Here is a 15,341-nt window from a genome sequence, read left to right as displayed (position 1 = left end):
GTCGACCTCGTCATAACTTCTCTTGTCCCTTCCTCTTTTACTCCCCCACCACCTCTGCTTTGAGCCCATCGCCCTACTGTTCCACCACATTTAAGTGGATTTATAAAGTGCATTAAGGGGTAACGGCATGGCTTCTGCAGCTATGCCGTAGGCTACACTGTCAGGGCTATGGCGGCTACAGAGATACCATGTGGAGATCATAAGAAGTGTGAATGGTCAGCTTGGGCGACTTCACCCACAATTTTCTGATTCCAGCAGAGAATGTTTGCAATGAAGATGACGTGAAGCTAGTTGAAGAACATTGTCTCCTTTTCAGTAACCCAAGTCCAGCAAAGCCATTTCCACTGCAAGCCTTCTCCTCACCATGAGCATAACTCTCTATTGCAATGAACTGAAGAAAATGAACACAGAAATTATTCAGTCGATGTAATTCCACTTCTAAAAGTACTGAACATATAGTACTGTATATCACAAAAACCCCATTACATGTAGGCTAGTCAGTTGATGCATCCTGGGTGAATCCGGTAGCTATCAGATATCAAAAAAGCTTAAATCAAGAAGCATTCAAGACTGACTGAAATTGATCGATTGTTCAAACCATATCGGAAGACGGTTTGAGAAGCTTTCTGGACAGATTTTAAAAGTTAAAAGACTTAAATGCATCTGTAAGCTGTGGAAATAAACTCCACAGGGTCTGTCCCCTATAATAACAACAACGTAAAAGACATGAAAATTACACTGATATTAGCAGTTGTTCTTCCTGTCTCGCCACAGCAACACGAAAAAGCGGCTCCAGCAATTTCAGCACATGCAATCAAACAGAAAGCCAGTGCGTTTGTCTGATTCTATCTTGAAATGATAAGTGTAAATAGGGCCAAAGTATGTCATTAAAGCACAATACAGCCTGATCATGTACTAAACATCTGTCTAGTGTTGCAGGGATTCTAGGTGAATCATGACACTGACTCATACATAAAAACCTTGTCCGTAGATATCTACAGTGGGACTGCCGACAAAGTATAAACCCAGCTTTCTCCAGAACCACATCCTTTTTCATCACTTCCTCTCTCCCTCTGCCCCTCCATCAGCTACTCCTCCTTGTTGCTCCAACTTTACCATTTTCCCTTCCTGTGCCACCACCTTCCATTAGTCCTGCCCATCCCCTTTCTACTTTTCCTCATTTGCTGATTCTCCTGTTTCCACCAGCTGCTTCTTCCTCCTCCATCATACTCACATTGTTGTCTTCCTCACTTACCCTTCTTTACCACTTTCTCCTCCACCTCTACCTGCTTTTCTCTTAATCCATCAAAGGGCATTAAAGGAAAAGTGCATTGAGGCTGGTTAGTGGTTAAATATGTGACTTCTACAGGCATTTAGTCTTGCTGTAATTTATTGTCTTTAATGATACTACATCTAATTTATTTGCAAACATGAAGATGATGAACACGAGCAGCCTCTAAGTGTGCAGTTTTGGAGATGTTAAAAACTTTCTCCTGACACCTGGGGAGGAAAAAGAAGAATAATGATGTGAGGATGATATTTGTGAAAGTAGATGCACTCTGCTCTCGCTCAGAGCATGTTCATTCATTTACGATAACCATGCAGCGACCGAGTGACTCAGAGCAGGAGCGTCGCTGCTAAGTGGAACAGAGAAGGGGAGCAGCTGGGCGAAATTCACCTGCCACTTCCAATGTGGATCAGAAATTGCACTCACACCAGCAACCCCTCTCTGACGGTGGGAAAAAAAATCAGGGGAAACAGGAGGACAGAGTGTGCTGTGGCCACACAAATCACAGACAGTAGATTGAAGGGAGGGCAGTGATGGAAATGGGAAATGGCCACATTCTTTGAGAAGGTTTCATGGTCTACTGAAGATGCAGCAATGAGTGTAACCCACTGATATACAGCAACTGTAAGACTGAAAGAAACCAAAAGAGTGACTTATTCCAGTGGTCTTTGATTAAGAACTTTATACTTTATAATTGTCAAAACATAGTTTTGTTCCAAACCAATCTCCTTTAAATTACATCCAGAGCCGTATGTATGTAGGTGGTTGGTTGGATGGTGGGCAACTTTGACACGTATGGTTTGATTTTAAATCACTTTGGTTACGGCTTGGGAAAGATCATGGTTTTAATTAGATATAGCCTCATACTGCAAACGTGTCATGCTTCAAGGCGCTGTTGACTTTTTCAACATTTAACCAAGACCGTGATCTTTCCCGAAACTTAAAGGAAGTGCTTTTGAAGTCCTAAAAACAACCATTACAAACATGTTTCAGTAGCTAGTCGCAGATGTTGTACTGCACGAGCGTATATTGTAGGGGGGAAAAATTAAATACCTTGTCAGTGAATGTTTGCAGATTCAGTCAGTATGAAGATTTTGCGACTAGGCAGAAACAGAATTACATTAAAATGTTTCATCATTATACTAATTAAAAAACATAATTTGTATGTCATTATGTTTCTCTTAAAATATATTTATTATTGCAAATGAAACAGTATAAGTATAATATCCAGATATGATTGGTATATTCTGTTGTATAGTTCTCTGAATCCTTACACACCTACGTTAAAAATGGAAATGTGATATTTCACTGTAGCACAACATTTTGTTCACTTCCTGTATAGTTGATCTCTTGCATTAGTTGCCAAATGATGTAAATTATACATTTATATACAACTTTACATTTTGCTATGACAGGTATGTCATTAGAAATTACGGACTTACTGTATGTCATACTGTAATTATCAGTATGCTGCTCTATTCCCTTCCTTGTGAAAACTCAGTGCCCACTGTTCTCTCGGTCTTCTTGGCACAGTTTGCATCTGCATGCAATGACTCTTTGCCTCGCAGGGAGGCAGTGCTGTGTCATTCTCACACTGATGAGAGCCACAGAGAAAAGGCCTGCATTTGAAAAAGTGATAACAGATTGGTAATATACAAGATATAATATAGTCATACATAACCACAAAGCTGCTCATTTTACACGGACACTCCCCTCCATCTGTGACAGGGTCTTGCAGGACAGCCAAACTTCACCACCTCTGAGCCCATCAACATGATGTGCACTTTGTCCAGCATTTCCCAAAACACAGGCTTTGTCAATGTGAGACTAGAAGAATGAGGACATGCCGCAGGTGAGCTAGGATGTTGGATACCTGAAGAAGAATGTGCTGGAATGTCTTTTTGATCTGTGGACTTTGGGTTCAGGGTGAAATTGTGTTGAGAGAGAGAGAGAGAGAGTGAAAAGTAATTAAATATGCTGTACTGAATACTGTATACATGCTGTAAATATTTGGAAAAGCCACAGACAAAAAGATGAACAGTAAAACAGACAGGTAGACAAAGAGCTATTGAGAAAAACAAATAGACAGTTGGCTGGCCAGTCAGTCATTCAGACAGACAGAAGGGACATACTTCATCATACACAGACAGAAAGTCGAGACAGACATTATGCTCATACAGAAGAGAGGTCGGCCAGTCAGATATGTATGACTGATGGACAGCATTGTATAATTCCTACACAGACAGACACACTAACAATCCAGCAGACAGACATGCTGATCTCCACACAGACAAACTCGCGAGATAGGCGAGCAAACACTGTGCATCCCAGATCAGTTCATTTTAAAGGTCCACAATCCGGCAGGCAGCAGCTGGGACTGGCCATCAGGGAGAGATGTGGGGCCACGCTGCCCCAATATATCCATGCAACATTAATATTTCAAAATTGTTTTTCTGGGAATTTATAGTCTGGCCAGCTTGTGCAGTTGGCCTCGATCACACACAGTAACTTAAATGAAGCCGTCAAGGTTCATGTTTTTGTGTAAGATGATGATTGTTTTGCATTTGCTGGTGTGTATCAAAGTTTAAACTGCAACAACATACATTAAATCTCAGAGCTGGTATCTGTGGTGTCTTTATGCTTGTTCAATAATTAGTTTGTTATAGTGTCTATGTTTCAAAAAGCTGGTTCTGTAGGTCCTCTATCTGTCTGTCTGTTTTTTTGTTTGTCTCCCTGAATGCTAATAGAATGAAAATTACAATACCTGTAAATTGCAAAGCCACAGGACTGATTCATTTAATTTATTTTCCAAAAATAGTTGTATTATTATATAATTAGTTATTATTTAGTTAGTATCTTATAAATTATACAGACTGAACTAGAATTCATGATGAAATGTCAAATGAGAGGTGGTATAAAACAGCAACTATTGGCCATAATTGATGATCTGCCAATTCAATTTGTCCAACCACCAGTACAAACCCAAATATATTAAATTTACTATCATATATGACAAAGAAAAGCTGGAACCAGGAAATGTTTGGCATTTTTGCATGAAATATCACTTACAATGTGTATATTAATAATGATCAGTTATAAAAACAATTGCTAGTATAGTTAATACTCTAGTATGAATGAATTAAATACTTCTTTGAGAAAGTTAACATCTAGAAGTTATATTTTAAAACAGCCACTTACTTTATCTGGTCACACAATACTAACTTTAAGCAATCTGAAAGATACTTCTTGGCGTCATGTCTGATTAATTAAGACTACAGTCACCTCATTATCTAAACATTGACAAGACAAAATAGGCTATTATACATGCAGTTTGTGGTCAGTGTGGTTGCCAATAAGCAGGAGCTGCTGTGCGCCGTGACGCGCGCGTGGACAGAGCGAGGAAGAGAGAGAGAGGGAGAGATCTTATCTCTCTACATCAACTAGTCAGTCTCCCAAAACACAAGAAACGCTGATGATATTCATTGAAACCCCCTCTTCGCTTCCGCCCTCCAAACTGACTTCATCGACGCGCAAACTTCCAGCAAACGTCCAGCATGAGCGGAGAAAAACACCATGGATGTGCCACATGAGGCGGACCAGAGAAACTGAAGCCACCGCTCAAAGTTTGCCGGCAGAAGCCGACGTGACACTGACTGAGCAAACACACAACTTTACGCGTGTTTTTCTGCTTTCCTAGTACTTTTTGCTTGTCGTCTGCCTGTTGGGATTGCTTGGATTCCGCGGCGTGTCTTTATATGTTCAGCCGAGGAGACGTGTAGTTTTTCAGGGTGGTCCGCTATAAGGAAGGTGACATGCAGGTTCTCGGTTGGACCATAGTCCTCCTCTGCCAGTGGATCCTGCAGAAGGTGAGTTTATTATCGTCCTGAGAAGAAAAACCTTGTTTATATCCAGCTACAGAGGTGTGGGTTGTTTGCGTTTGGAAACACTTGCCTTTTTTTGAAGGTCAGTTTCCTGGAAATCACAACCTGAAAAACCCAGATGCAGTAACGTTTTAGTCGGCTCACAAAAAGATTTTTATTCAGCTCAGAGGCAGCGGGACCTGGAGATTTTATAGTTTCTTTTGAATGTGCCGTATTTCAACTGTAGCCTGTCTGCGGCGTCTCCAGGAATCTTTGTTCTCTGGAACTTGATATAAAGTTGTCTTTATATGTTCACAACACGTTTTTATACTGCAAACAAACCCAATTTCTATGCTTCATTTTGTTTTGTTAGTTTGAAGAAACGGCGACTTTTGCCCGATCTCCAAACGCGCAGATTTCTGCTGTCTGAGCGTTTTCCCCTTTACTCCCAGTTAAGCAGACCCCGTTATCTATTTATCTATTGGCGCTTCCAGCAACTTCCTCTAATTTTCTTCAGATGTTAAACACGCCCGTGGCTTGCTTTATTATCTCGGCATCGCTGTGGCAAAGAGTTTGTACGCCTAGTTTGGCTCTGATACTGCTGCAGCTGCTGATTATGTGTGGTTAAATGCGTGCGTGCGTGGATGTGCGCGCGCACTCATCTTTGGCTGCTTGCGCATTATATTGGTGAGTGTTTTCCTGCTTTATACAGTGACAGCAGTAATGTAGTTATTATATACAAACATCCACACATAACAGAATACAATACAACAGAATACAATAGGAGGCTGTCTGTCCCAGCAGATACACACCATCTGTACTCAGCATGTCTTTGGCCTCAGCAAGAAATGAAAGAGAATAAAAACATGACCTTTCACCATGATCCTCCTCTCCTCCCTCTTCCTCACGTTGGACTCCTTCATTTTCCACCTCCTCCCTGTTCCTTTCCTCTATCTTCTCCTCCTCTTCCATTATGGATCATTTCACCCCACACAGAGTTTCATTAAAAACCACTTACTGGATCTTCAAATACAGTTGTAAATCTTGTTGAGGTTTGAAAATGCTCTTTAATCTGCCATTTTTATGAGGCTTAAAAAGCAGCCCTGAAAGTGTAAAACAAACCTTATTAGCAGAGGAACATCACTTGATTCAAGTGACAAACCGTAGTGTTAGGACTGTAAAGAGCTGAGGGGGCGGATGGGTGGGGGACCTTCACTGCTAACAGATTTGCTTGCTGGCCCACAGTAACCAGCATTTTCTCCAAACACAAAGACATGGTGGCGGAGGGTAGTAGTCGCAGGGGGTAGTGTTTAGTGTGTGAGTTTTTAAAAACATCCTGTTGGCTCCTGGCAGATTGGGGTTAGGTTGTATTGTGACAGGTAATAACACCTACGCTTCTTTTGAAGATTGAATGCAAATCGTTCCTGCTCCAAAGTGGAACTGCTATGCCTTTTCTGCATGAGAGTGCAGCTCGGGTCCAAGTACAGTATTTAGATCATGCTTTAATGTGCCATTTGAAATTGTGTTAGATCTTTATTTTTTTTCGAGGAGTAAGTGGGGACAAGAGTCTTGTTTGTTTTCAGTGGGGTGTAGATGACACAGTGATTTGGCAGACATAATATGACAAGGTACATCCTTGGGAGCACTATTAGCTTGAGGGATTAATAAGTGAAGAGGTAAAGGAGGCGGTGAAGAAGTAAAGGCAGGTGAAACATTCGCACAGAGGGGAGGAAAGAGAGAAGAGAGGAGACGGTGAAACAGAAATCAGCGGAGGAGAAGGAATGAAAGATAACATCAGTCAACTGTCTAACTTAATACCATGGTCTCTTTGAGCAAAACCCACCCTTAGTAACCATTTACAGTAACTTAGAGGCCTGTTCAAGTACATATGTAAGAGCATAAGTGAGAGAAGAGGTGGAGACAGAGAGGCAAAGTGAGAAAGGACGAGAATCCTTGCATAATATCTTCAAACTCTATCATTCATATTTTCTGACTGCATTAAAAATGTAAAATTTATTTTATCGATTGTTTTCCATATGTGCTTTTTAAAAACAAATGTGTGTTTACATACTTGGATGAGAACATTTTGTGGGCGGGTTCTCAGATTTGGATAAAAAAAAAGAATGAAAGAAATTGCTTTTCCTGCATATGATGTCCAATGCTGCAATATTGTAATTTTTTCCACCTTGTGCTTTGAAACGATATCTACACTAACAGCACTACAAAAGAAGAAAAGATGTGTGAAAAGCTTCTTTGCTGTTCTATGCTCCCAGTAGGAACAATAGCATTAGTCGCCATCTCAACCTGACAAAATCCTCTTATCTCCCCCCATAAAACAACTAGCTATATACCCCAGGGATATTACAGCAACGGAGCCACTTTAATTTCATTACATATAGTCCCACTTCCTTTGCAATCATGTCTCATATATTCTGCATATCTTTGCATTTCAGTACAGTCTTTGTCCTGGTAAAAATGTGTGTGAGAAGTACAACTGTGTGTGCTTGCATGCCTCATGTTCGTGCTCACATGTTATGCACTTATTCACGCCATTGTGGCAAAAAACTGAGCCATCACAATAGCGGGATCAGATTTTTTTTCCCACCACGGATTTAACAAGGTGGTTGGTGGGTTCCCCTCCCACTCATTGTCTTTTTGTTCATCCGTACGTCCATGGATCATCTCAACTGTAAACCGGCCCAGTTTCAACAAGCAGGAGTGGTCTGTAATCTGTGCAAATTATATTCTCTGTTCGCAAACCGATTAGATATGTAATCTGTTGAATCATGATGACAGAAGCAATCACATTACTGTTATATCTACTGCCTCTGAAATTGTTCCCAGAGATCAAAGCGTTCTTTAACCTAAAAAAAATGGCACAGATTCATGCAGTTTTTTTATGGATTCTAACATGGTTTGCTTAAGGTTAAGCAACGATCCATTTTTATTTAATTTGTTTTCTCCCCTTTCAACAGCCCTATGCCCCATTTTGACAACCCATTACTTTTAAAATGAGCTATCACTTGCGTGGTGCAGTGAACAGTTCCACCTCAGGCTTTGTATCAGCCTTAAGGAGAGGGGAATTTAATTTTACTGTATGATGATGTCATAAATTTTAGACTAATGTAAAATAATTGTACAAGCATGAGGATATGTAGGACCGCAAACTTAAACATAATTGCTTTTTGTAATTTTAAAGACCAAGTTTGATATGTATAAAACTGTCTCATAACCCCACAACTATTCTGCTATTTCTAGATCCTGTTATAATAATGGAGACAAACAGCAGACACAAAAATGAATACTATGGTGCCAAAACTCAATTACAAACAACATGTGCGCACACTGTTTGACTGACAGCTTGACTGCACCTGAAGTTCCAAGGAAGGGAGCATTATGTCTGAAATTATTGATAAGGCGATGGTATTATTTTTAAGGCACAAAGGAAGAGAAACCCAGAACATATTCAGGAGCTGCTGCTGCTCTCACTGCCTAACGGGCCTGTTGCGGGTGTTTGGTTCTCTTCTCTTCCTGTTGGGGCCACCTGTTCATGTTTGATATGCGGATGTTAAATGTGTTCCTGGGTCAGAGACTCAGCTACTATTCATGCATAGTAATAGTTTTATCACTATTTTTTAATTAATCTCAATTGTGATTTCAGAATGAATCCACACCAGTGTTGGGAGTATTTAGATCCTTTACTTGAGTAAAAGTAGCAATGCCACACTGTGAAAATACTCTACTACAAGTTAAATTCCTGCATTAAACTATTAGTTAAGTATGATTGGCAAAATGTACATAAAATTTCAAAAGAAAAAGGATTAATAATGTAGAAGACTTACCCCTGTGAGCATTACTCTATTATATATTAGATTATTTTCACTGATACATTCATATGAAAAAGTTCATTTAAATTTTATATACATTTGGGTTGTTTAATCTATGACAGTATATCATATTTTATAAACTGATGTGTGAAATCTGAAATTGTATTGTTGTGGATTAAAAAGTACACCATTTCCCTCTGACATGGAGGCAAGCAGAAGTATAAAACAGCATTAAATGGAAATACTAAATTAATGCTAAATACTTAAATTCGTACTTGAGCACAGTACAATTGTAAATGAGCTTAGTTACATTCCACCAACGATTCTCTCTCTCTGAGGTAGCTGCCACACAAAATGAGCTGCAGTACGTTTTTAGAGGCATGCACATTACCTGGTACTTAGACATTTTACTGCATAAGTCCCATTTTTTGTGTTGTTTGTGTTTCATGTGATGGCCTTGTACCGTCCCCACAGCATGGGAATTTGCATTCAAACAGTGTAACGCAACAGTTCTCAGGCTTAATTAATTTCAAGGGTTTTGTATTTTCTGTCACTTTCAGTGGAGAGGAAACAACATGTAAGGTGAACAAAATGTATTCTGGCCTCGTATCATCTACAACCCACCACTCTTCTCTGTGGAGCCTAACTGCTAATAACCAGAGCTTGTAGCTGGGAGAAAGACAAGAGGATAGTGAATCCTGAGTATAGGATCATATTCATGTCCAAAGTACATTCATTAATTTTTAAAAAGCACAGGCTTTGTGTGTGAGAAACACACGTATATGAGGGTATGGTGAGGAAAATGAAGGAGTGGACTTTTCATGCACTCTTGAAAATAAACATGACACATTAACTCATTTGCCAAATTCCAGATCTTCTTCTCATTTCAGCTTCTATAACCACCTCCTTTCTAAGCCAGTCTGGAGCAGAGCAGATGTGTCTCAAGTTTAAATGCTGAGACACATCACACTCCTTCGGGCAGACAGGAAGCAGCTGGGAAAAGGGGCTTTGGTGGTGTTTTCTCTGTCACATATGCAACTGGCTTTGGAACTAATTTTAGGGTTATGTATTGAAACATCTTAAAATAAAGACCAAAATTTAAAATTTAGGCCCAGTCTGGGCCCACTGACCCACCCGAAATATGTCTTTTTGTGCTACATTTTGGATGCTGTCACACTTTACAGGCACACCAAAGCTGTTTCCAGTATAATCAAGTGTTACACCTTTTAGGTCCATGGTGATGAAACAAGTCAAAAATACAGGTCCACAGTCACTGTCATGACACTGTTTTATTGAAGTAGTATACTCATCTTCATTGGTGATCTAAACACTTTTGTAAACGTCCAGCAAAATATAAAGGTCTAACCTAGAATTTCAATCATGATTTCCACAAACATTACAGATCTAATAAAACACCTTTTTGCTTTTTTTTCTTGGTAATTAAAAGTGGTCCTCTATATATTAAATCAGTACAGATTAGATCAACTCAGATTATGACATTACGTCGGTTGTGATATGCACATGGGAGCTTTTCTTGTTCATCTGAGATCATTTTGGCCATTTGATATCTTTGTCTATAAAAATGACAGAAACAATCATAGCAGCAATAAGGTGACTAAGGTCCTGTGTCCACCTTTTAAAAATATGATTAATCAGTTGGTATTTGTTGAGGTAAACGTCAAACAATTCATGTTTAGAATTGTATGAAAAGTAAATTCGTTTTAACAGTTTTTGATAAAAGTATCTGACAAATTAAAATTTCAACCAGCTAGTGGCACTACAGGAAGGGTCAGAGGATCTCCAATGTCACGATGATTCAACGACTGGGTGACATGAAGATCTGTACAAAAAGTCATGGCAATCTGCCAATAGATCAACTGACCGACCGACAGACAGCATCCATAGTGTCACACGGCTCGCATGGCTAAAAATACAAGCAATATGAATAAGCTACTGACCATGAAGGCCCGGTCACTTCATAAATATCTGCAGTCTGCCACTTACTCTTACTCAACATCACCTGAATGTTTTACAGTGCTCTAATTATCTTTTGAGGTATTTGCTCTCCATTCAACTTGGCTGTGATTCATCGTTACTTTTAAATTACTGATTTTTTAAAAATATAACAAGGTATTCACAGTAAGAAAGACAGGACAGGATTTTGTGAAAAATAAAGTCAATGTTTCTGTTTAATTTTACAAACTAGCCTCCAGCTGTCAGAAGAATCTTGCTTTGGTTTGGATCGACTAGGTTTGTGAATGCCAGATGGTGGGCTTTCACATAACTGCAAATAACGTTGGCAATTGGTAGAAGCTTTTATGTTGGAAATAAAAATATGGAAATCAGAGAAGCAGAAGCAAACAACTTGAATAAAACGCTCTTGTGCTGTTCCAGAAAGCTCAAGTTAATATAAAATGGTAAGCAAAATGTCTTTCATATAATACCATTCCAGGTATACAAAGGCTTATCAGAATATCTCAATGTCAAATTACTTTTTTTCGTGTTGTTTGGGCAATTTATGGGCTTATATTTTGCATTAAAGCCATAAACTCTGTTGCGTAATGTCAAGTCTGTCATATCACGATGTGGATAAAGTTAATATCTTTCATTTACATTTATCCGACGCTTTTATCCAAAGAGACTTACTATCGCTATACATGTCAGAGGTTGCAAGCCTCTGGAGCAACTAGGGGTTAAGTGTCTTGCTCAGGGACACAATGGTGGATGGGTCACAGTGGGGGATTGAACTCGGGTCTCTCACACCAAAGGTATAGTCTTATCCACTGCACTATCACCACCCCAAAATACCTTTCAAAAGACAAGTCACGTTAAATAAATTAATAAGGTGAATAAATTGTGTAGCACTTGGGGACTGTGTCAAAATTATTGGATTGGGGTGGGAGGCTTAACCTTAGGTTTCACTTCTTAAAAAGTTACGGCTCTCTCTTTCTTAAAACGATTTCCTTTTAACTTAGAAAAAAATGTTCCGCACACTCCCTGACATGTCAAAGTATAATTACAGTATTTTGATCCTTAACTTTAGTGCAAGTAGTAATACCCGAGTGTGGAAATATTCCGTTACAAATAAATGTAATTCAGAATAATACCTATTCATATGTCCAAAAGTATAATCAGAAAACAAAAGTACAAGTATTCGTTTGAAGTTGCACACTCATGGAGAAGCTCATTTTGTACTACTTTATATATAATGGGGTAGTTTAATAGTAAACAATGCATCGTATTTTATAAGTTAAACAATCTGTACAGTCTGTAAAGTAGCTAGTTACTATAGCTGTCAAATAAACTTAGTGGATTGAAAAGTACAATATTGTTTGTAAAATGTAGTGGAGTAGAAGAATAAAGTAGCATACAGTAAAATGCAAGTGGGTACAGCACTTGCTGAAATGCACTTGGTTACTTTCCACCACTGCTGAAAGACTTGCAGATGGTGAACTCCAACTTTAAAATATAATGTCTGAATGGAACAATAATAAGAATACGCTGGAAGTTTCAGCCACTTAATGAATGAACTGAGCACAGGCAGCAGCTGAGTTGACGACATGTCAAAATGCATGCACAGTACAGTCAAAGGTCGGTCTGACTGGTTGTTCTTAATTCTGTCGAGCACTGTGGAGACAAACACATTAGGGAAAACATAAGCACAAAATATCCCTGACCTGTTGTTGGAAAAATTAGTTCTTGAGCTTCAGTGAAAACACGGCAGGACAGAGAAAGAAGCAGAACACTGGGCTCCACATCATACCGTGCAACCCTGGTTTCACTGCCAGGACAATCTGGATAAGAGGGCCTGCGGACAGCTGTTGCCTCAACCCCAAGAGGGCCTCACTTCTCATGGCCTGATCCGCCACCCAGCCCCCGACACATCTCTCGATGTTACTGCCAGCTTGTGCGGTGAAGGAGGAAGTGGCGCTGATGGAGATTTTTGGTGGGATCATGGAGCCCAAACAGGAAGTCGAACTCTGTGGAACTCCATGTTTCTCGTTGTTCTAGTTTTGTTATCACGGTCCTTTTCTATCATTTTTCTGCGCAGGCCTTCAAACTGACTCTCTGTTTTTTTCTGCATCCTTTGTTTGCTCTGTCTGTCTGTCTGTCTGACCTCTCTACCTGAGTGAAGGAAAGGGGGATGAAGGCAGAGCAGGCAAAGCACATATGGAGGTCCAGGTCAAGATCACCACACCTGATCTGTCTTGAACTCAGAGCGCTACCCACACTGCAGAACACATACTCACACAGCATTTTAATGCATCCCCGCCTACCTCAATGGATGCGCTACCATTATTACAATAGCACTGTGTATGACTCACCAAGCCTTATGGAGCGACTGTGGAAAATTGCTCCCTGAGAGGAGTTGTGGGGGGCAAAAATAGGGAATGTCTGAGGAGACGATAACGGCTGAAAGAAATCAATTTGAAAATATTACTCGTAATCTGTTTGCCACAAAGATATGTGACATAGACGTGAATGCATAGAATGGAGCTATGATAAAATGAATTATCCCCAAGCACAGGCATAAACTCACGTATACAACCAAGAGGTACAATTTGAAAATGCAGGGCACACAAGTTCCTGACTGTTCATGTTGTCATGTCTAAGGTGTGACGAAGAGCTTATCTATTACACAGCAATTACCACTGAGGTTTTCAAGCCATGATGGCAGAGGGGAGAAAATGAACATTTAGCTGAAGCCAATGAAGGGACATTACAGCTGGGTGTGTGATGGCACTGTAACACTGTCTGCTAAGAGGGCAGACGTCCATCACTGCACCCTATCCTGAACAGAGGCAGGGGCAGGGGGGAGCTCCACAACTTCATCCATTCTCACTTTTTAAATGTTGATTGAGACCAACATCTTTGAGTCCATTGTTTTGAGTATTTGAGTTTCTTAATTAAATCAGTTTTACAACAGTTATCAGTGGATGTCTATTCAGATTTGTAGTCTTTGTTTAGTAATTGTTGGAACAGATACTTCCTTATTTAAAAACATGTTTTTCCAATTTCAGACAGTATTTTATTTAGGCATGCATCTTTGTTTTTCGCCATGGTAAAGCAGCATAGCTGCATGGCTCTATGGATGACAGTGTCGGTCGGTCGGTCCACCATTTGGTCCAAACCAGAATAACTCAACAACTGGAGCATGGATTGACCTGAAATTTCGTAGAGACATTCATGGTCCCCAGAAGAAGAATCCTACTGACTTTGGTGATCCCCTGACTTTAGCTTCACTAACATGAGGTTAACATATTTGGGTTTGAGTAAAATGTCTTGACAATTACCAGGTGAACTGTCATAAAAACACATTCATGCCCCCCTCAGGATGAATTAATCATTTTTGTGATCCCTTAACTTTTCATCTTACTCCATCCTCAGATCAAAATAGTTTCAAGCACTTTGGTTTATGAATATTTACCTGCAAATTAAATTAAAAAAACACATTCCCTTCAGCCTCAGTTGTACTTTGTGTAGAGTGCTAATTAGCAAATGTTAGCATGTTGCCAACTGCTAAACATCAGCAAGTTAGCACTGTCAATGTGAGCATCCTGACGTTAGCATTTAGTACAACGCACCACTCTAAGTGAAGTCTAAGAGGCCCTGGCACAGCTCCTGTAGAGCCTCTTATAGTCTTGTTAGACAACATTTAATATTTGAAAACTTTGAAGTCTTTTGTTAAATCAGGGTTTTGTAGAAAAACATGCTTATATTTCTCAATGTTGGCTACAAAAATTTGTCAATCAAAACAGTACATCTTTTTTTATAGGCAGTGTTTTTTGTTTTTCTTTAGTAATGTATTCAACCATTAGTTTTTCTGAATCTCTGCTGGAGTTTTGTTGTTGTCCTCTTTTGCATGACTTAATAAATAAAGCAGCAGAGGGAGACTCTGGACGTGAAGTGGTCAGCCCTACTTTGGTTTGCTCTACTGGTGTTGCTCCACTTTGAGAGGTCCCCAGTCATCTTCGTGATGTGAGCAGTGTGTAAATCCCCCCCCCCCCCCCCCCCGTCTCTCTCTTTTTCCTGGCTGTGTGGAGCAGAAATAAGTCACATCAGAATGGACGCTTGGCTCCTGATGATGGGCACTGTGTTTGTTTCATACATGCATGCTGAGTAGCTCAGCTCTCGGCGGGGGCCACCAGTTATGGCATAACGCCGCTGCCTGTGGTCACAGTGGTGCCTGGTCTCAGCTCCCCCTTGGTGAAAGCACACGCTGTGCTTCATACTTTTGCTCTTTGATATAGCAGTGTGTATTCTGATGCCTTCACGTGTGTGTACTGATGCGAGAGACAGGCATGTGAACTGAGCACGGGCTCACACTGAGCGCTGAATTGTTGCCGAAAATGACATGTTGTGTAT

The 15,341-nt window shown here is 40.0% G+C and overlaps 1 protein-coding gene and 1 long non-coding RNA gene across 2 annotated transcripts in view; one reads left to right on the top strand and one right to left on the bottom strand.

Annotated features, from left to right (window-relative positions):
- Positions 1–1,399: 1,399 nt before the first annotated feature.
- Positions 1,400–3,204, bottom strand: LOC119886998. Its single transcript, XR_005441581.1, has 4 exons — positions 3,162–3,204; positions 2,731–2,907; positions 2,342–2,388; positions 1,400–1,500 (listed from the first exon to the last, which is right to left on the bottom strand). It is a non-coding gene; the product is annotated as an uncharacterized LOC119886998 (long non-coding RNA).
- A 1,299-nt stretch (positions 3,205–4,503) lies between these two features.
- The window catches only part of LOC119885403 (neurexophilin-2), a 41,474-nt gene continuing 30,636 nt past the window's right edge, over positions 4,504–15,341 (top strand). Inside the window, exon 1 of the mRNA XM_038695428.1 lies at positions 4,504–5,154. Within this exon, the coding sequence (XP_038551356.1) occupies positions 5,101–5,154 (54 nt within the window). The 5' untranslated portion in view covers positions 4,504–5,100. The remainder of the gene's footprint in view (positions 5,155–15,341) is intronic.

Source organism: Micropterus salmoides, unplaced genomic scaffold (assembly GCF_014851395.1).
Source record: "Micropterus salmoides isolate LMB-PRFRI ecotype aquatic unplaced genomic scaffold, ASM1485139v1 Ms_hic_scaffold_4, whole genome shotgun sequence".
NCBI classification, from domain to species: Eukaryota; Metazoa; Chordata; class Actinopteri; order Centrarchiformes; family Centrarchidae; genus Micropterus; species Micropterus salmoides.
The sequence above is the reverse complement of the archived record's forward strand: the minus strand, read 5'-3'. Positions and strand labels throughout refer to the sequence as shown.